Here is a 21469-nt window from a genome sequence, read left to right on the forward strand (position 1 = left end):
CTGCTTCCTCCTCTCTCTCTGCCTGCCTCTCCGCCTACTTGTGATCACTGTCAAATAAATAAAATTGTAAAAAAAAAAAAAATTTTTCTGCTATTAACTGTGGAAAATACCCTCTCCCTTTGGGCCTAACCTTCCCAGTCCTCACCCCCAGCCTAGCCACCACCCCCCCCATCATCTGCAGACTTGAGATCTGACAGCATGGGAGACAGAACCTCAGCACAGCCCCCGTCCCTCCAACCTCTGCACCTCAGCCCTCTGTCCTGTATGTGTGTGTGGTTCCCTCCCTGTGCGCAAGCTGGCCGTTCCGTCCCACAGCGACCATTCCATCCCATGGCCTTTGATCCCTCTGCATGTCAGCTAATTCCCCATTCCTCAGCCCGTCTCCACAAGCCCCTTCAGCCCACCCAGAGGCTTCAGAGGAAGAGAAGGGCTGGTCGGTCCACTTGTTCACCACGGATGCTCGTGCTCCCGCTATATAGGTCTGGCCCCAGGGCTGGGGTCACAGGCATAGTCACCCCCATCTGCTCACAGAGCTCACATCCTTAGTGGGCGAGGAGGGGAATGTGTTCTGCCCTCTCCCCACCAAACACTGCCACCCTCCCCAATTGCCTGCATGCCCTCAGCCCCCTCCCCCACCCCTCTGCCCTGGTTGACCTTCACACCCTGACCTGCTGCGCCCCAACCTGTCCTAGGTGCGCTTTCATGACTTTCCAGCTTCCGAATCTATCTGAAGGCCCAGGCAATTAGCTTTTTACAACAAAAGTAGCAGAGTAAGTCCTCTAAACTTTGCTACGGGTCTAGGAAGTTTGAGCACTCTTTCAAAATTCCTGTCCAGTGAAGTAGTTTTTCTAACTCTTGCCCATTTTCATGAGATATACCTTATATTACTGTTCGTTCGTTTTTTTTTTTTTTTTAAGATTTTATTTATTTATTTGACAGAGATCACAAGTAGATGGAGAGGCAGGCAAAGAGAGAGAGAGAGGGAAGCAGGATCCCTGCCCAGCAGAGAGCCCAATGTGGGACTCGATCCCAGGACCCTGAGATCATGACCTGAGCCGAAGGCAGCAACTTAACCCACTGAGCCACCCAGGCGCCTATATTACTGTTTTTAATACAAGTAACATGTACTTCTTTCTTGTTGAAGATGATCTCAAAGTAGAGCAGGCTGTCGGAATGGGAAATGGAATTCTCCTCACTTGGAATTACGATCCCAATATGACTTGTGACTATGTTATTAAATGGTGTAACTCATCTCGGTCTGAACCATGCCTTATGGACTGGAAAAAAGTCCCTTCAAACAGCACTGAAACTGTAATAGAATCTGGTAAGATGAACTCATGCCTCTCCATGAAACTTGTTAAAAATATTTCTAAAAGAGCAATATGTGAGGTGACTGTATATGATGAGTGGTCCCTTACGCCTTACCACAGGAATGGGTGTGAATTGGTTTGACCTTTCTGGAAAGTGCTTTGTAGTAGTATGCATGGGAAGGGGTTCCTGTCTTTTAATTTAGTCATTATTTGTCGAGGAGTTTATTCTAAGAAATAATCAGAGAGCAACACAGGATTGCATCTAGGAAGGTTCACCATAGTGTTCCTTGTAATCACAAAACTTGAAAACCCAAATAAGAGAATGAGTCAGTTACAGTGTATCTGTAAAGTGGAATGTTAAGTAGCACCACAGATGGCGTCAAAGCCATAGCAGCATGGAGGAATGCTCCTGAAGAAAGAAAACCATGGAGCCCTAAGCAGTGTGGTCTCACCCCTCAACCTTTGCCTTCATGTGTCCAAGCACAGGTTACTGGGCAGAGCCAAGAACAGAGGCCACTGAAGGAGGATGGGGGGCATCCGTGTGGCAGGGGGCACAGGGTGTGTGGGGCGGGGAGGGGACGGTTCCCGGCGCCTGACTGTTGACAGGCCGGTAGTCCTGTAAGGCACGCTGCTTTTGATAGCACCAGCCTACAGGTCAGCCATGAGGAGAACAACAGGAGCAGGCGAAGCCAGCCTTGCCCTTGGACATTATGGCCCTCTTTCTACCACCATTGTTCCTTCTGAGTAGCTGTGAGTGTTTCGTGCCCCTGCCCTTGGGGATTCTGGATCCTGCAGCCTCAGTGGTGATGCTTCTCGAGGTCATCCCCCTGTCCTGGTTCTTCTCACGTTGAGGGGAAGCCCAGGAGAGTAGGCGGATCCTCTCTCCCAGGAGCCGGTGCTGCCCGCTTGCTTCTTCACCATCAGCTGGTGAAGATGAGTCCCGTCCGCTAGATTACTCCAAGTTGGTTAAGAGTATTTGCCAGTTCTACTTGAAATACTTGATGGTTCCCTTTCTCCTTCCCTGGCGCTCCCCCCACCCCCGCACCTGCCCTCGCACCCTCCCCACCTGGGGCTGCCCAAGCCTTACACCAGCCTAATGTACACCGTGTGGATTCTCGTCCCTCTTCCACCTCTGCACCTGGGCTTTGAGAATAACTAGGGTGGACTGGGGCAGGCTCGGTGGTGTGGAGGGGGTCGTCTTAGAGCATCTAGAGACAGAAGTTGAAGCTGAGACCTGTTAGGGTGAGAGGGAGAAGCTCCCGATTGCAGCAGGTGAGGAAAGGCCCCACAGTGGTTGAGAAAGGCTCAGAGAAGTCAGATGACCGCCCAAGGTGACAGAACCAGCTTGTGGCAGCACCAGGATTCAAATTCGAAGCAGAAGGTTCAGTGCCTCGGGAGGCCAGGAATTGTCTCTCTCATTTACTGCTGCCGGGACAACACCGTGGCCACAGGAGGCCGCAGGAGGCCCTTCTTGTCCTTTCCTCAACTGATCATCTCTTCATCCAGCTGTCTGTTTTACCACCTCAGAACACAGAACTAAAGCCATAGTCCCCACTCAGTCCTTCTTTCATTTTAAGGTAGCAGAACCCTACAGAATGTTGACACACTAATCATCCTAAGACTAGGTACAGTTTACTAACTTACGTGAAGATTAAACTAACCTCAGGCATGCCTGACGCCAACGAAAAATGTTACAGAACGATCTTAGAGGTTGGCCATCTCACTCTGGAGCTTGCGGAAGCACTGGTGTTCCGTGGGTGCATAGTTACAGAGAACTGGTGCTCTGACCACACCAGAAGAGTTGCTCACCATGAATGCAGCGCAACCCCGCATGCTGCCGTTTTCCCCCAGGCGGGATCTTCTTCCTAGACCACCGCTGCTGAGCTCCTAATTACCTTTTAAGACCCTGTTTCAGATGTCACCTCTTGGTGGCTTTTTGTGGTACTCTTAGACTCATTCAGTGGCACGGTAAAGGTGCCCCAGCCTGTGATAGGTCCCTGTAGTCTAGCATGTGGTGTCTTGGTTACCCCCGTTCATCTGTCTCCCCACCACTCTTACCACCTTTCTAGGCCACGGCCCACACAGTGTCTGCCTCTTTGTTCCCAACATTTCACATGTTGCATTGTGCCAAGGAGGTATTTGAAAGGGGGATTTTTGAAGTTAAGATGCTTCTCTTCCATGTTCTGTGACGTTAACTCAAGGGCACTAAATAGTGATGCTGTAGAGAGAAACAGACTCTGTGGCCCAGCGTACTTGAAGCAGCAGGGTTGAGCGGAAATGTTAGTATCTGCTTTTCAGGGTAAGGGGATAGAGAGAGATCACACTGGCTAGAGCAGGAAGGGCTTTCCAGAGGCTTGACCTGGACCTGGAATTGGCTAATAAACTGACACGGCCCAAATTTGGGGAGAAGTCCTCTTTGCTTGGTCTTAAAGAAACAGAATGAAAGCCCTGTTTACTGTTCTCTCCCTTCAAAGTCATGGTATTTTACACTCTTCACTACAACAGAAGTGAATTTAATTTTTCTTCAGTCATTTTTCACTCTGAATATTTACCAGTTTTGAAAAAATGGATTTTTTTTAATGATAAGAAAACAGCTATTTAAAATTAGCTTTGGAAATTTTGGAATAAATGATTATAGGTTTGATATTTCCATAATAGATGTTCATAGTAATATTTGCTTAACGAAAGTTAATTGTCTCCATCCTGTAGATCAGTTTCGACCTGGTGTAAGATACAATTTTTTTCTGTATGGGTGCAGAAACCAAGGATATCAGTTACTCCGTTCTATAATTGGATATATAGAAGAACTGGGTAAGTTAAATGGGTAAGTTTTCTTAGAGTCCAAGGTAACATGAGAAATTAGAAATAAATAGCGATTGCAAGATTGAATTCTAAAAACAAATTGAGATGTTTAAGGGAGGAAGAATAATTTGTATGATAAATTGAAAATTGTGATTACTTAATCTTCATTTCGTTAATGTTTATATTTCACAGTTTTACTGTTGTCATTGAGAAATGAAATCTCAATTTTGATGTCAGAGAGACTTAATTTGCACTTAAACACGTTTAATAAAGCCATTAACTTCAAGACTATGTACAGAGGGGAAACACAGTTCTGTTTGCATAGCTGCTCCCGGATTTTGCCGAGGGAGCACCCTCTCCCTCCGCTGCCGGGTGTGTGCGCTGTGAGAAAGCCCCTTGTGTCTCCAGTCAGTAGTGCACGAGCTACACGGGAGCAGTGCTTGTGCTAGTATCTCTGAAAGTGGGACTTAGTAGAGAATAAAGTTCTAATTTCAGATTCAGTTAATCTTGAGGATAGAAATCTCATCAAATGTTGCGGTCTTCCTCTGTGTCCCTCAACTCTGCTCTAGCCGCAGACGTTTTTCTCTTTGCAGCCCCGACTGTTGCGCCCAATTTCACTGTTGAGGACACATCTGCAGATTCGATACTAGTAAAATGGGAAGATATTCCCGTGGAAGAGCTCAGAGGCTTTTTAAGAGGATATTTATTTTACTTTGAAAAAGGAGAGAGAGACACGTCTAAAATAAGGAGTTTGGAATCCGGTAAGTCACTTAACTACAGTGGGAAGTTCTCTTTAACCACAGAAAATTAAAAAATAAATTAAAAACCAAGGAAAGAGAAAGAAGTGCTGCTGAGTAATACTGGTTTCCAAAACTGACAAAGAGATAAAGGAAAATGGATAAATATGAGACTTCCAGGATTTTAGTATGTGATAAATGACATGTACCATTTTTCATTTAAATTATTCTGCAGACTTTGATTATAAGCCCCCGTAGGACAGAGATCATCTCTTAGCAATCTTGTATCATGCATAACAAACATAGCATCTTACCTAGGTTATTTAAAATTTTTTTTAAAAAGTCTTTCTGTAATTCTAATAATGGAGGAGAAAAGTTCAGGAACCCAGAGAAGGGCTCCAGAGCCTCTGCTGTTACCTGACAGAGAGCCGTCCGCACAGTTAGTCGTGGCCTTGGTGAGCTGGCAAGCTTAATTGACTTGACTGGGGACAAGAGCATCCGTTAGATCTTTAAAGGTTCAGTCAGTCCTTGACAGTTGGTAAGCGGATGTCCAGAGTCCATAGAGAATTTTTAAATTTATAAATACAGAAATGTTTATGCAGACTTTGGCTTCTCCCTAAATTATATTTCTGTTGGGAGTCAGATGTTTCCTCTTCATAGCCACATAACACAAGGCTATCATCTTTTCAGTTTGAGAGCTCTCATTTCCCTTAATGACCTCTCCTCAGAAGAAAACCATTTGAATTATTTAATGCCCGTCCGACAAGTAGAGAACAGCAGTGCTGCATGGCGGTGCTGCCCGGGCATCAGCTAAAGCACTTCCCAGAGCAGCTGTGCAAGCTGTGCACTGCCCCCTCACCACTAAGGTCTGTGTTTCCAGAACCTTCGCAGTTGCCTGTGAATGAGAAAAACCCCACATACAAAGTTCTACAAATACCTAGAGTCTGGTGAAATTTTTCTCAAATGTTCAGAAATTTTACGCTGTACCAGTTAAAATTCTAGCACCTAGACTTCCATTTAGACATGGAGCATTGGTCACTGAAGTTGAAGAGGAAAAGAAAAAGCCTAAAGCCAAAAAAACCAGAGACAGACAAGAGTACACCAAATTTGGACACTGTCAGGCTGATGGGAGTAGGACAGATCGCCTGGAGGATGGAGGATGGTGAAATCCAGGTGGACGTTCAGGCTGCGGCGAAAAATAATTTGACTCATCCTTTGGGTCGGGATTGGAGGCAGGTGGTTAGGATGGATAGGAGCTGAACCGTGAGGACTCACTGAAAGTCTCTAAGGAGCAGTGAGAACCCCCAGAGTTGTACACCGACTTCATTCAGCTAACGTGAGTGCCTGTTCCCCTGCCCGAAGATGAGGGCTTTATTCTTTGGAGAAACAGCCAGAGAACCCCCAGAGAGAGGGACACCCTAGTGAGCAGTGTGACCTTTCCTGTTCTCCTTCCCCTAATAGGAAGCTAATAGGACATCTTCAGCTAGGCCTATTTCCCTGGATGAGATAAGAGGATCTTTCTTTGGAAAAAGGAAATGGTTCTTGGGGCAAGACACAAAAGGTGCTGGTATTGGGGGGCTGTCCCAGTGAAAGGCCAGAAATTGACCTGGTCATTCCCAACCAGTGGTAAGTGAAGCCCACCAACCAGTAAGCTCCACCCATTCACAGTGACCTTCCAGGGGCTCGCTCTAACTGTGACCAGCAGCCAGGGATAACCAGATGGTTGAGAAAGATTCTAACATTTCTTCTGGTTTCTAACAGAAGAAATTAGAGAAACAAATTAGAGAAGTTAGAGAAAACAAATTCAGAGTAGGGAAACAGAATTTTATAACAAAAACCAAAACTATCCTTGCATAGTTGAGATACCCTCCCTGTATTTATTGCAAGGACCTGGTGTTAATTAAAAAAGAATGGTCCGAAGATAGGTAAGAACTCATCAAAATTAAAAATGTAATCAAAGAAAATTTTAAAGAATTAAATAATAGCGAAATTACATGGGAGATAGAGAAATTCTTCCCCAAGTTAGACGAATGCAGAGGAGAAAACTTGGAGTAAAACGATGAGGAAGTTGGAGCACGCGGCGACCTGTGCTGTCATGCTTTATAGGAGTTCTGTCGGGGGGGGGGGTGCGGAGGGGGGCGCAATAGAAGGAAATGACCAAAGAGCAGAAGAACATTTCCCAGATAAAAGCACTCAGTAAGTACACAGTAAGATAGGTAGAAAAAAATCTACACCAGGGTAGGCTGTCATGAATTTCTCAAGCACCTGTTACAAGTCCTAGAAACAGAAAAGATTGGCTCAGGAATGAAAGTGGCCTCGGATTTCTCAGCAGCACAGCAGATGCTGGAAGATAGCACAGCTGTGTCTCCAAGATACTGAGAGCAAATTTTTTTCAACCTTGAAGTCTGTACTCTGTCAGCGGCAGCCAGTGTGAGAGCTGAGGGAAGGCATCTTCAGACCCGTAGAGCTGCAAATACTTCTTCCCCATGTCCCCTTCTCAGGCAGTGGTTCTAGAACAGTGGGTCAGCCTGAGGAAGCAAGTGGGACAAGGTGGTTCAAGATGGCGGGAGCTGGGAAGGCCTGGGTCTGGAGCAGATATACTGGGAAGGGGGCCTTGGATGGGGGGATGTGGGAAGGGCGGCGTAAGCAGGGGTAGGGCAGCCAGTCATGGCGCTGGGATTTTGTTGCGTTGGGCCATGTGGAAAATTGGATTGAATATTCACAGGAGGGTGTGGGAGGAATTAGGAATTGGGACATTAAGCAAATGAGGAAAAAGCATTAAAACAGCAGAAAAGTAAGGGAAACATGAGCAGACCAAGCAATTTTTCTAGCAGGAATCCGTACTTAAACGATCGCAGTAATGTAAATGGTGAATTTCCCAAACATTGTGGTGTGTGTGAATGACGTGGGATGTGAGGGAGACAGAGTGCTGAGAACTCAACTTCACCTTCTTTGTGGGACATGCATATGTAATGTCTACAAGTCGTCTTAAAGTGCGGCCAGCGTGATTTTATTTCAAAATACAGAAGTAAATATCCAAAGAAACAGGTGACGTGGCTTTGGCAGGGAAGGTGTGAGCAGAAGACTGCTTGCTGCCTTTTGTTGTTACCATTTAGTCCTGTTCAGTTTTTCAAACTCGTCATCCATTACTTTGATTAAAACTTTAAAACAATAGTTGAAGCAGTTCTTCATCCTTCTTCTGAAATGATCCTGTGAATATTCAAGGCTTCCTGGCTAGCGGCTCACGTGAGAGCTCAGTGTGCTGCCTCCTCCCAGGCAGTTGGGAGCGAGCATGGTAGCGAGGGGACTCTGGCACCACTCATTAGGGTGGCCCCAGCCACAGCGACCCTGCCCCAGCAGGTGGAGGTACACTTTCCTGCTCTGACAAAGAGAAGGGACTTCTATTGATTACCTGCCATATGCCAGGATTATTCTAGAGAATGTATGAAAACGTCTCACAGCGCTCGGTGGTAGGTTGTGATTGTTGTTTCATGAATTAGAGAAACTCAAGGTTGGGGTAGTTTCAATACCAGGTCTGGACCGCATAGCTGCTAACGGCAGAGGGAGAACTTGAACTCGGGTCTGGCTGACTCCACAGGCGCTGGCCTCAAGGGCAGCCGGCAACCACTCACTCGAGACAGAGGTGTGGGTCAAACAGGTATGAGTAGCTAGGTGTTTTAAAAAATGGTGTAGAGATCAGTAATAATAATCTTCCCTTTGAAAATAGGTCGGTCAGACATAAAGATTAAGAACATTACGGACCTATCCCAGAAGACACTGAGAATTGCTGATCTTCAGGGTAAAACAAGTTACCATCTGGTCCTGCGAGCCTACACAGATGGTGGCATGGGCCCAGAGAAGAGCATGTTTGTGGTGACGAAGGAAAATTGTAAGTTAATTATTGCTGTTGAGGTGCTTTCTGTACCCAAATGCATAAGTTTTCAGCAAGTTTTGTTCATGTAGGAACCCCCTTTTTAAAAATTGCATGTATTGTTGCTTGTTTGTCGTGGGTAGCCAGCAGTGTTCAAAGGCCACAGGATGACTTCATATCTATTCTTGTCAGTTATTTGAAGCTCTTTTCCTAAGAATACTCAAGAAATTAATGTATGAAGGATACATCTCAAATCTGGAGTTGTAAATTCTTGTTAAATCTATATAAAGCTGACCCACTTTAACATTTTTTAAAGATTATATTTATTTGAGAGAACACACATGTGTGCAAGTAGGGGGAGGTGCAGGGGGAGAGGGAGAGAAAGACTCTCTGGCAGATGCCCCGCTGAGCTGGGAGCCCCACGCAGGGCTCAATCTCACGTCCCTGAGATCGTAACCTGAGTTGGAATCAAGAGTTGGACATTCAGCTGACTGAGCCACCCAGCTGTCCCCCATTTAACACCTTTTGCCCGATTCCAAATGTGATTTTTAACATACCCAGGGAAGAGCTAAAAAAAACTGTAGACCCCAGCACTCACCAGTTTGAGATGGAGAGTAGGGAATATGGGCTTGACTGTCTGCAGTGAAGAGCTTGAGTTGGAAGGTGGCATCTTCTGGAGTTAGAGTTCACACACTTTTAAATAAAGCACCGTGAGGACATGGTTCTCAGCTGGGGGCCATTTTGCCTCCTGGGGGATACTTGGTGGCATCTGGTGACAGGATTGGATCTCAGAGCTGTGGGGTGCTATATTGGGATCTAGTGGGTGGAAACCCAGGGGCGCTGCTAAGGTCCCTGTAGTGTGAACGGTAGTCCCACAGGGAAGATCCAGCCTCACGCGCAGCGGCACTCAGTCCTGTTCTAAAGAATTTACGTATTAGTGTAAAAATTACTAAAATGCTTGAAGGTCGTATTTTAATAATTTTTTGGTGTCTCTGGATCAGGTAGGATTTTTTTTCTTTAATCTCTCAACTTAAGTATCTTATAATACGAATGTCTTCTATGCATCCTGCTTAAAGTGGTGATTTGAATATATCCAATATTCTCTTTTCAGCTGTGGGGTTAATAATCGCCATTCTCATCCCAGTGGCCGTGGCTGTCATCGTGGGAGTGGTCACGAGCATCCTTTGCTATCGGAAACGAGAATGGTAATGGTACCTGCATTTCTGCTTGCTGTTGTTTCTGAAGAGCGTGATAATTCAGTTCATGTGTTAAGAAATAAGTACTTGGTTGAAACTTGTAAAAAAATGTTGGTTTAGTTTGAATTAATATTGGATTTAATATTAAGCAAGAATTACTGAAAAGTTTTTAAAGTAATAACATAAAAGGTAAACTTCCTCTTAACTATTTACTAATGATTTAAAGTAATAGTTGCACTAAACATACGTATAGGTGTGGATACGGCAATAGCTGTATGTGGGATTAATGATTAGATCACACTTGTCCTGGTGACCCATTTAGAAAATACTGTCATTTACTCATATATTTGGCAAATATGAATGCCTCCTCCCACATGAAGAGTGATAACAGTGGGGAACTAAATAAGCTTGATCCTTACAGACTTAGAGCCCAGTGGGGAAAGGGAGACCTCAAACCCATAATCATCCAGTAAACACATGCTTATAAAGGACGTGTGTACTGGGAAGGTCACGGGGTACCATGAGGGGAATAACGGGGCAACCACTCACTGGAGGTGGTCAGCCACGACTTCCCAAGGGGAGTTCCATCTGAGCAGAGTCCCACAGGGTAAGGAGAGGAGAAAGAGTATGCCGGGAGGAGAGAAGAATCCTGTGAGGGCCCAGAAACCGGAAAGAACTTGGTCATCAGGAGGGCAGTGAGAACTGGGTGTCTGAGTGAAGCTAGAGAGGCAGGAGGGGAGGGGAGGGGAGTGGAGGTGAGGAGGTGAGCGGGGACTCGGGGTCAGCTGGCAGGAGGCGTCCTGGGCGGGGCTTGGGGCAGATGCCGGTGTTCAGCATAGACGGCCCTCCCTGGTACTAAAAATGCCATCCTTGGGGCACCTGGGTGGCTCAGTGGGTTTAAAGCCTCTGCCTTCGGCTCAGGTCATGATCCCAGGGTCCTGGGATCGAGCCCCACATCGGGCTCTTTGCTCAGCAGGGAGCCTGCTTCCTCCTCTCTCTCTGCCTGCCTCTCTGCCTGCTTGTGATCTCTGTCTGTCAGATATTTTGAAAAAAAAAAAAAAAAAAATGCCATCCTTTATGATAAAGAAGGGAATGTGTTCTGGTAATCCTGGCTTATAAGTTAACATAGTAATAGTTTAGAGCTGTATAGAATACTGTGTTGTGGGTGACCATATTCTCATTACCAAAAATCACATTTTAAAAACGATTTGAATACAAAAGGTAAAAAGAGTTTAGAAGCTAGGGCATTTTATTTTATTTTATTTTATTTTATTTAAGATTTTATTTATTTATTTGACAGAGAGAGATCACAAGTAGGCAGAGAGGCAGGCAGAGAGAGAAGAGAGGAGGAAGCAGGCTCCCTGCTGAGCAGAGAGCCCAATGCGGGACTCGATCCCAGGACCCTGAGATCATGACCTGAGCCGAAGGCAGCGGCTTAACCCACTGAGCCACCCAGGCGCCCAGCTAGGGCATTTTAGATTAATAAAGTTTTGTTTTGTTTTTTTCTGTGGTAATGTCAAATACCAAACTTTTTAACAGGTGTATATATATGACACAGCTCCGAGCCAGTCTCCTTTTTGTTTGCATTTCATTTTTGGTCATGATTAGTGGCCTTTCCCCCCCGCAGAGTGCAGACCTTGTTACGTGGGGAATTGCGTCGTGCAGACACGCTCCCCACCAACCAGATGGTGTGTGATCCCACTTGCACTGTAGCCATTGAGTCAGACAAGCGCTGCCTGTGTTGTACTTTTGACCTACGAGCACAGTCACCGTTTGAATCCTTTGCTTTTCCACTTTCATAAGATCCGTAAGATACTGTAGTTCTAGAAACAGAAGTACCGCTTGTAGTTTTCAGACAGGAGCTTCGTGAGCGAGCGCACCTTTGATGCAGTTTCGCTGTCTCAGTTGTTCACTGAAGCATCCTGTGAAATGTCAAAATAAGCCCAGGGGTTTGCTAACTTACTTGTGGTCTGATAATCCTAATTGTTAAATGCACTTAATCATCTTTATTTAAAGGATCAAAGAAACCTTCTACCCTGATATTCCAAATCCAGAGAATTGTAAAGCTTTGCAGTTTCAGAAGAGTGTCTGTGAGGTAATCCTCTTTTCTTTCATTTATTTGTCAGTACGGGCTGCTTTTTTTAGTCTTTTGTGAGACGTTTGTAGTATGCAGATGTGCACCCAGCAGAAAATGTGTTGAGCAGAGGGTGTCTTGGACATTTGCTGAACTTCTGCGCTGATGCATGTTAACGTGTGTTTTTGCAACTGCTATGAATAGCCGGGAACATATTGATATGTAAAACAGTACCTTTGTTCTCCTATGCAGTACAGAACAGCAGAGACCTATTTCCCTAAGTAGTCACGAGGAACATGAACAAGATAATGCCCCTTTTTGTAGGAAGGGCACTGCAGGAGCTTCTCGTGCCCCTCTTAATCATTGCCTTACCATTATCATTTATTTCTAGGGAAACAATGCTCTCAAAACTTTGGAAATGAATCCTTGTACCCCAAATAATGTTGAGGTTCTGGAAACCCGATCAATGGTTCCGAAAATAGAAGACACGGAAATCATCTCTCCGGTAGCGGAGCGGCAGGAGGAGAGCTGTGATGCAGACGCCGAGAACCACGTGGTCGTGTCCTACTGCCCCCCTGTCATTGAGGAGGAAACGGCGCAGCCGGGTGCAGAGGAGGCCGGAGGGACCTCTCAGGTCGTGTACATCGATATCCAGTCTATGTACCAGCCTCAGGCAAAACCAGAGGAAGATCAAGACAGTGACCCTGTCGGGGGCGCTGGCTATAAGCCCCAGATGCACCTGCCGGTCCCTGCTACTGGGGAAGACCTGGGCGTGGAGGACGACTTAGATAAAACTGCTGGTTACAGACCTCAGGCAAATGTCAATACTTGGCACTTAGTATCTCCAGATTCTCCCAGGTCCACAGACAGCACCAGTGAAATGGTCTCTTTCGGAAGCCCCTGCTCCATTAACTCCCGGCAGTTTTTGATCCCTCCTAAAGACGAAGACTCCCCGAAATCGAATGGGGGAGGGTGGTCCTTCACAAACTTTTTTCAGAACAAACCCAACGACTAACAGAGCCACCGCGTCACTTCAGTCTGCCATCTCAGTAAGCTCTCCGTTCTGGCGCTCCCGGGCCAGCACTGGGCATCTTGGAGGGATCCTGTGAAGTACTGTTGGCGAGGGGGATCTTCTCGCACGCAAGTCACACTCCAAGCGTCCCTGTGCTTTCAGTGTAGTTACAGCCCAAGTAGAGTCACTCACAGATTCGGTCCATGCAGCTCAAGTCTTGGAGCGGTCCGTGATCGGAGCCAGAGTGTTCCCACGGGCTCTCCCTTCAGGAAGTACTTCCTGGCGGATACTGTCCGGTCCGCACATGCAAAACAAGTCCCCCAGCCGCGTGTTCTGTTCTGCTAGTGGTTTTCTCATATGGATGCTGTGGAATTGCAAGCCGATTCACAGGCACGGGAGAAAGACGTCAGTGTACCAGATGATGTTTATTTGCCTGACACTTGCTCCATTCTAGATGAAAACCAAGCACAGATTTCAGAACTTTCAACATGAGTCTCCTCTGTCCACAGCATTTACAAAAAATTAATATAATTTCTGATGCAGTGACCGCTATGTAGTGTTTTGTTTGATACAAAGTATGCTGATTCTGTGCCTACTGTATAATGGTTTTCAGATAGTTTTCTCAGGGGTACAAACTTTGAAAATGAGCATGACACTGACCAGCCCAAATTACAATCATGTTGTCTTTGCTTTGGGAGGTTTTGCAAATCTTTTCCTTACCCCGTAGCTTGCGTGTGAACTTCCTTTATTGCATTTGGTTGCGCTGACATTTAAGACCGAAATTTCTAAGCCTGGAGACCTGACGTTTTTTTAAAATTGGTTTTCTTATGACACAGTGACCGTGTTACAGGAGCAAATCCAACATTACTGAGAAACAGAATTGCAGTGACTGTTTGAGCGGAAACCTGCGCAGACGCTCGCTGCATTAGCTGTACGGTTCCGACTAGCTTCAGTGCTTCCCCAGGATACCAGGCAGTGGTGACCTTTGACACATCATAGTGAAGGTTCCTTTTGATCAGGCATTTTAGCAGTTTTGCCTTTTGAAATGATCATCAGGCTAGACTGTTTAAACCCAGTCTTAAAATTTTTAAATCTAAAACTTAGAAGGTGATGCCTCCTCCACGGACAGTTCCTCAAGGGCTATGGCGTATGGACTGTGGCCAGGTCCGTTTGAATCAGCGGGTGTACCCGTGTCAGCTTTGTGAGCTGTCTGTGACCATGTCTTCACAGCTGCCTCTGCCTGTCCTTGCTTTTCCTAAGTGAGGTCTAGAATGAACGTGGTTTTTTGAAAAGCAGAATGAAAAACTAAAAAGTGTATATTACACATTTTCCCTACCCCCATGGATATTTTATTTTTTGGTAGTTAAGGCAAAGTATCAGAAAATTGAAATACCTGAATACATCAAGATGTGCTTGTTTTGTTTCATTTTGTTTCTTTTTTTAATCCTCTGAGGTTCTGTGATGATAATGGATTGGTTATCCTTTTGTCCTAGGTCCTCATGTTTCTTTATAAAAACCACGTCATGGAAAAAAGCCACAAGGCGACAAGGGCCAAAATCCATTTGGGTACTCTCTGAATCCTGATTTTAATTGCTAGAATTCACCTAAATTCTTGAGCTTCATGATATATGGACACATGGAATGAAATAGAAACTGAACTAATTATGTTCACATTTGGTAGACGTTAAAACCATGTCATGGCTCCTAGAGATTTTCAGCGATGAAAAACCTCTCAAACCAGATCCGTCCCTGACAGTTTGCTGCTCTCCTCTTTCCTCTCAGGCTTCTGTCCTCAGCCTGCACCCCAGGTGCTCAGACCGGGGGTTCCCTGCATTCCTGCTGAAGCTTGTCTTTTCTCTCCCCTCCTGCCCCAGGCTCCTGCCTCGTTCCCCCTTGAAACCAGTGGATCCCGTACTTCATCTCTTGAGGATAAGTGTTGGCTAGAGTAGAAGTTGGTGGGTCTGAGCTACACTAAACCGAGAATGGGAAAAGTCTAGAAGAGAGTATTGGACCTCTATCTTCAGTATATATTGCATTGCAGCTCTGGTTCCAGTGCCCTTTTAACCTACAGAATGGCTCATTTGTTTGGCTTATGGTGAATATCACTGGGCTCTTGAGTCCTTTCTCTCCAAGACTCAGTGTCTCTCCTGCATGAAAAAGGGTCGGAGTGCTGCTCACCTCTCTCCCTGCCCCTGGAGTTCGTACACAGTGATTCTCACTTGGTGAATGGGAAGCACAACAACACTGTTAGTCTGGGCAAGCCCGTTATAACTTGCTGTATACCTGGAAATACATGGTTTAGGGCTGAGGTCAAAGCAGATTGCTTGTCCTTCCCCACTAAATTGAAGACAACTAGACCCACTGTGCAAATCCGAAGTCATTACCTCCCTTCCCACCCCTGTTTCCCACCCTACCTGGGCATGTGGGGGCGGCCTCAACACAGGGAGAGAAGACACTGCCCTTTGTCACATATCCAGTTGTTGGTGGCACTGGAGACCCTGGGTAAATGTGCACTGTTTGTCAACACCAGGACCGTACTCGGATGTGAAAAGCAGTCAGAGTTGGTCATGCTCTGTCCAGTCATTTTAGTTCCTCTGCCTGGGGAAGGGGAAACTAAAGGCTAGTTGGAAGGGGAGGTTAGATGTGTTCCCTTCAGCCCTTCCCGACTGGCAGAGTAATGGGGAGATGCCCCTTTCCTCAACTAAAGCCTAGTCATTGGTTAGAAAACTCCTAAGTATCTGGACTCATCTATGCCTCACCATGTCTGTTGAATTGTAGTCTATCTCAGGACACGTTTTCCTGTCTCGGAGAAGCCAGTTCACTTACAAACCGGTTTCAGATCAAGCTTCCCTTGTGGGAAATGGAGGTTCTGGTGGTGATTATGACTGCACTTCTCTTGTGAGTGGCCCTCCTAGACAAACAGTACTATAAAAATCCTCTTAGAAGACTTAGCTAGAATTCTGACATTAGGTAGAGCTTGTGCATTACGTGTGCATGGATTAGTACCCAGATACAGTTGAAGTCATCTGTGTGTTGAACGACAGAAGCCTGGATTTGAGATTGTGGCCCTGGGTATCTGGATAGTTGTGTGCTCACGTGCTTCGGTGACAGAGGTGCTGTGTTCCAACAGCTTAGACTCTGAAGTAGCCATTCACGGAAAAGGTTAAGGGCGGAAGGATCAGCCCTGTTTTCCATACCAGCATTACTTCATGGCTCATGGATCTGAAAGACTGCTTTTAGAACGTCTGGTACTATCGCACTCAGAAACTGTGGTCAAAGTCACATTGTTAAAACTTGAGGTAGCTTGGTATTCTTGTGGGAAATCATTAGTCCTGTAATTTCTTAATTGTCTTCATACAGACCATGAACATGACAGTCCTCTCTGAATAATCAGATGTAGGTTAGTGAAGGAGACTAGGGAATATTTTCTTTCAAAAGGAATTTGAAATCAGTTTTATAGTATTTCTTAAAGTACTCCCTAACATACCAAAATGCAGATGTTATCTCAGATTTTTTGACTGCTCAGGCACATAATCTGATAAGGCTCTTTTTTTCTGTTTAAAGTAATTTTTATTATTTTCTGTTTTCAGCCATTTAAAGTTTGCATACCTTTTATAAAATGCCCTTTTTTTCTTGAAAGTCTAATATTAGGCATCGCAGAAGTCAGATGTGAGATCATTAGCTAATTCCAAAGACAGCTAGGTACATGGTGGAAATTCAGTGAGTGAGTGTTTATTGACTGAGTCCCATTCCAGAATGTGCAGTTTTCACAAGGGATGCTTTATACTAGCATCTAGCCTGTGTAGAGCTGAGACTATTGACTGAAAAGATTGAATCTACTCAAGAAGTTTGGGTGAGAACTTGGGAGAGACTCCGGCAAAAGCGTCACTAGATTCTTAGTCCTCCCTCATCGTGAGGATCCACAGTGACATTTTATTTAATGTGTACAAAACTTGGGATGTGTCTGTACCAACCACCATTGTTCTAGCAAACCAACCAGACATCGATGTGTGAGCTTAACTATAAGGACTCATGCATTTACTTGATAAACCATTTCTTCAAAGCATTTATTTTAAACTGGTATTTCCCACTGAAATAAAATCGCAAGGTACCAACGCCCATCCTACCTTTCAGATCCAGAAGAAAATTTTTCATAGAAGAAAATGATTTTCTAAACTTACTGGGAATGCATCCTTTAGACAAGACCTTAGAGAATCATTGGAAATCACTGGGTTTAAATTTGGTCCATTTAGGTCTTTGTGGATTATGTACCAAGGCTAATATTTAAACCTCTTATTCTGACAGGGTGGTGAGATTTTTCTTTTTCAATTTGTGCCTTTGTCTTAACTATTACATGGTCACATTCATGCCAGTTACAATGCAAATGAGCTATTTTTAGTGCCTATATGGAGGATTAAGAACACTCAGCGAACTAATAGTGCAGGCTTTATTGTGTATGGTAAAATTGCACAGGCTGTGATTTGATCTAAATATATTCAAATTCTCAAAATTACAATACTGAGTTATGACAGGTTTCTGTTATCCTTAACTATGATTAGTGCTTGTTTCTCCCTGTATTAAGAAAGTTAGTATTTGGGGATTGTAAGTATCCAAGTTACAGACAGAATTTACCTATGGAAGATAAATTCTAACTGTGCAACATTTTTATGAAAATTTAAAGTGTTTTAAGAGGGAAGCCTTCTGCATGTCTTCATTACAGGTGCCTAGCTGAACTACAGAAACATTCAAAATCTCAAATAAGTAAGCTATCACTGATTAAATATTAACCAAATACAAAACAGTAATAACATATTACTTTTTGATTGCTATAACTGACTACCTTAAAAACTCAGAGATGTGATGGGGAAAATTAATATTTCACTGATAAGGAAACTAATTTGTATTACACTTACTGTATATCCTTAATATTTCCTTTGTAATAACTAATCAGAACTTTAAAAACCCAAACAGCAGCAGACCTTATGTTGCCCTTAAGCCAAAAATACTTTGTACACTTGGTTGAATGGCTTATTTAAATGTTTAGAATTTCCTTACACATTGAAAATATACTTCCCTTCAGAATTATTCCATTTTAAAGGTAGGTAATTTCCAATTTCTGAACTTACTGTTCCTCCTAAACATTCCATTTCAGAAAGATTTCTAGGTGGTAATACAATTTGCATTGAAACATGGACAATTTGATTGTTATGATCAATTGCCAAAATACTGTTAAACCTAACAGTCAAACTGAACATAGAAAACAATATTTTGTTACTGATTTGATAATGATTTGATAGTGATTTTCATTAAAAAAAAAAAATTTCAAATACTTGGCCCCCAGTTGGATTCCAAAACTTTCTCCCATTATTTATGATACACCCTTCTATTTAATTTTTTCCTTCCAACCTAATGTTTTGGAGAAAGGTGAATATGTTGTGAATAGTTGAAGACAAAACACAGTAACAAACCCTTACTCTGTTTGTTGTTGGGAAAGAGTAGGTGTTCTATCCGACCTTGGCATTTGTGCTTTCCTATTATTTTCTCAGAAAAGGAGCATGGCTTTTTCTTAAGTAAATTTCAGTTTAAAATTGCTTGAAAAAGATTGGCCTGGATAGAAAGACATCCGAAATTTGAGATGGTACCACCTTACAAGTATCCAAAGGTTGAAAATCATTGAAAAATACCCCACTATTCCAAAGGGAGGTGTTGCCTTCTCTTCTCTCTCATTAGTCGGCCCTAAGTCAGAGGTCGTCTTCACGTTTAGGAAATTGCCATTTTTTTACTTTCAAAATTGCATTATAGTGAATTACTGTTTACAAAATACACATACTGTGAACAGATAGAAGTTTTGTCTTTTATAAGGTTGTCTGTAGAATGAGTGTCTTTTTTAAGGGGTTGTTACATGTTAAATATTTTCATTTTTTTTTTATAAATACTATTAACTGTTTACTAACTTTTTGTTTGGTCAGGTGTGTGCAAATGTAGCTGAAAGATAGGGAGAAGCCGCACATCCAAAACCGGTCCCGTTTTCATTTCTTGAAATGTTACCACTAGACTTTTTTTTTAACCCGAATTATCTTCTGTGATGTTGTATACCTAAAATCATGCTTACTCATATAAGGAAACCTTTAAATACACAGGTAGAGGCACCAAACTATATATTGGTGTGATTCACAGAATTTCGAGTTTAATGGAATAAAATAACCCCACTTAACAGAGATGACAACTGAAGTATTTTCCACCTTGTGAAAACTGGGGAGATTATGTTGGTGTTAGAAGGAAAAATTTGAATATTTTATATCCTCGTATAATTTCAGAATTTAGTTTCCATATCTTTTGGAGAACATGGTTATATCAAGAACATGAAATATAAGTAACCTATTACTAAGACACCTTAAACATAAAACTAGTATGCTTGGCTGTTAACTCTAAAGATGTTACTTATGTTTGTTTTTAAAATGCATGTATTTAACAGTTTTATCATAGTATTGTCATGGAAAAATAAATATATTTTCTTACAACTTACACTGGCGGATTTGGACATTGCTGTTTTGTTTTTTTCCCCTGTTTTAAACACTTAGGAAAAAGTTAATACTTTTAATTCCCAAAAGAATTGCACTGGTTTATGAAACAGTCACACAGAGCTCTAAATTTTTAACATTTTAATATATTGGTATGCCCTTGACATAATCTTCCATATGTTCCACTAAATCTATATTCCATGTCCCAGGGAAGTTAGTATAAAAATATTCAAAAAGTGGAAATCCAACATCATGAAACAAAAAATGAATACTGGTCCTAAAAGTATGGTTTTTAATTTTTTTTTTTTTTTTTAACTCTGAAGACAACCTAAACATTTCTGGAGATTCTGGGAATATAGCAAAATCAGTTTAATTTTGAGGCACTGAATTTGGAAATACTGTCATTGGTTCAGCAAAAAACCTCAGTAATTTCAAATAATATGAAGTGATCTTAAGTAGCATATCATAAGGGGAGAAATGAAATCTTCAAGGCCTCTGTAGCCTGTGCTTTACCCAGAGTCACAACTAAAATATGAATGGCTACAATTTAACCTGAAGAAACCATAGACCAATTTAGAATTAGTTGTAAAACACGTTTGTATTTAAGTCCTAGAAGAGTGCATACATATGGTTTGTCCTTCAGGGAGATGTCTGTGCATAATTAGTTTCCCAGATGGTGGATTCTTGAGCCAAAATATATTAGCATCATGCACCCCAGGAACTTTGAAAAGGTCAGAGTAACGGTATAAGTATTAGGGGAAAGAAAACTAGAGCTGTATGGATTTTTTCTTAATGTATAGTATTCAACATCACTAAAACTCTTAGAATCTCAAGTTCTTTACAAAAGAGCTGTGTAACAACTCATTTTGAATGGCCTATAAATATGATCCATTACCCTTCCCCTGAGTGACTAATAGAAAAATGGAATTAAAAGTATTTATTCAGTGTCTGAGAACCAGTAAAGTTGATTTAACAAAGATGTCTTCAACTGATTGGGATTGAATTGGACTGGATTTTATCCCAGAGTGATTAGTCTTGGATGACAGAGACAAAAACTTTCGAGGATGGTTTTGATAAAAACCTGGAAGTGAGGGGCGCCTGGGTGGCTCAGTGGATTAAGCCGCTGCCTTCGGCTCAGGTCATGATCTCAGTGTCCTGGGATCGAGCCCCGCATCGGGCTCTTTGCTCGGCGAGAGCCTGCTTCTCTCTCTCTCTCTGCCTGACTCTCCGCCTACTTGTGATTTCTCTCTCTGTCAAATAAATAAATAAAATCTTAAAAAAAAAAAAAAACCTGGAAGTGAAATCATGTTAAATTGAGTACAAGTGGACCATAGTGAGCTGCTCAGACATCTCACAACTCCTGAAGGTGAGAGCGAGTCTGAGGGCCCAGCTCAGACGGAAATCTGCCCCCCGCCACCACCACCACCTGCCCCGGGGGCCCCAGCCAGCTTTCTCACCGCCCTGGAGACGTCTTCACCCTCTTCACCGTCTTCACCGTCTTCACCACCGCTGACAGCTTTCCTGGGCTGGAGCCAGACCCGCTTCCTGCCCCGGAGGTGCTGGCACACACCCGCACTCACCTTGTCCTGGGGCAGGTTCTGATCCCAGAGGCCACTTCGCCCAGTTCCCAAGACACACCTTTCCCAAATGGGCCTGGCCTCACAGGAGACCCCCTCTGCCGCCCCAGGAAAGGAAAGGAGCCACCAAGGGGAACGGAAAATTGGACTCCAGGCCACGCTCCCAACAGGTAGATGTGGGATTGTCACCCGTGCCTCTGTCCCTCCAGAAACCTCACGAATGCCTCTTTCTGACTAGCACCTTAAAGGTGTATATACCTTAAACTTGGTTTGGATGCCCTTGAGGTCAGGGCCTCCGGTTACCAGAGGGGTGTTACATGGCAAGAGGCCTACCGAGACCTGTTCCCCCCTGCTTAAATGCCGGACGCG

At 43.8% G+C, this 21469-nt stretch overlaps 1 protein-coding gene across 2 annotated transcripts in view; it reads left to right on the top strand.

Moving 5' to 3' along the window:
- LIFR (LIF receptor subunit alpha) overlaps window positions 1-19527 on the top strand; it is a 76906-nt gene extending 57379 nt beyond the window's left edge. For both annotated transcript variants that reach the window (XM_082723417.1, XM_082723416.1), the window contains exons 14-20: window positions 1145-1324; window positions 4020-4121; window positions 4706-4873; window positions 8577-8738; window positions 9832-9925; window positions 11933-12011; window positions 12382-19527. In XM_082723417.1, coding sequence (XP_082579543.1) covers window positions 1145-1324; window positions 4020-4121; window positions 4706-4873; window positions 8577-8738; window positions 9832-9925; window positions 11933-12011; window positions 12382-13005 — 1409 coding nt within the window. In that variant the 3' untranslated portion in view covers window positions 13006-19527. The remainder of the gene's footprint in view (window positions 1-1144; window positions 1325-4019; window positions 4122-4705; window positions 4874-8576; window positions 8739-9831; window positions 9926-11932; window positions 12012-12381) is intronic.
- Window positions 19528-21469: the final 1942 nt, after the last annotated feature.

This window comes from Mustela nivalis (genome assembly GCF_964662115.1).
Source record: "Mustela nivalis genome assembly, chromosome: 3".
In the NCBI taxonomy this organism is placed as follows: domain Eukaryota; kingdom Metazoa; phylum Chordata; class Mammalia; order Carnivora; family Mustelidae; genus Mustela; species Mustela nivalis.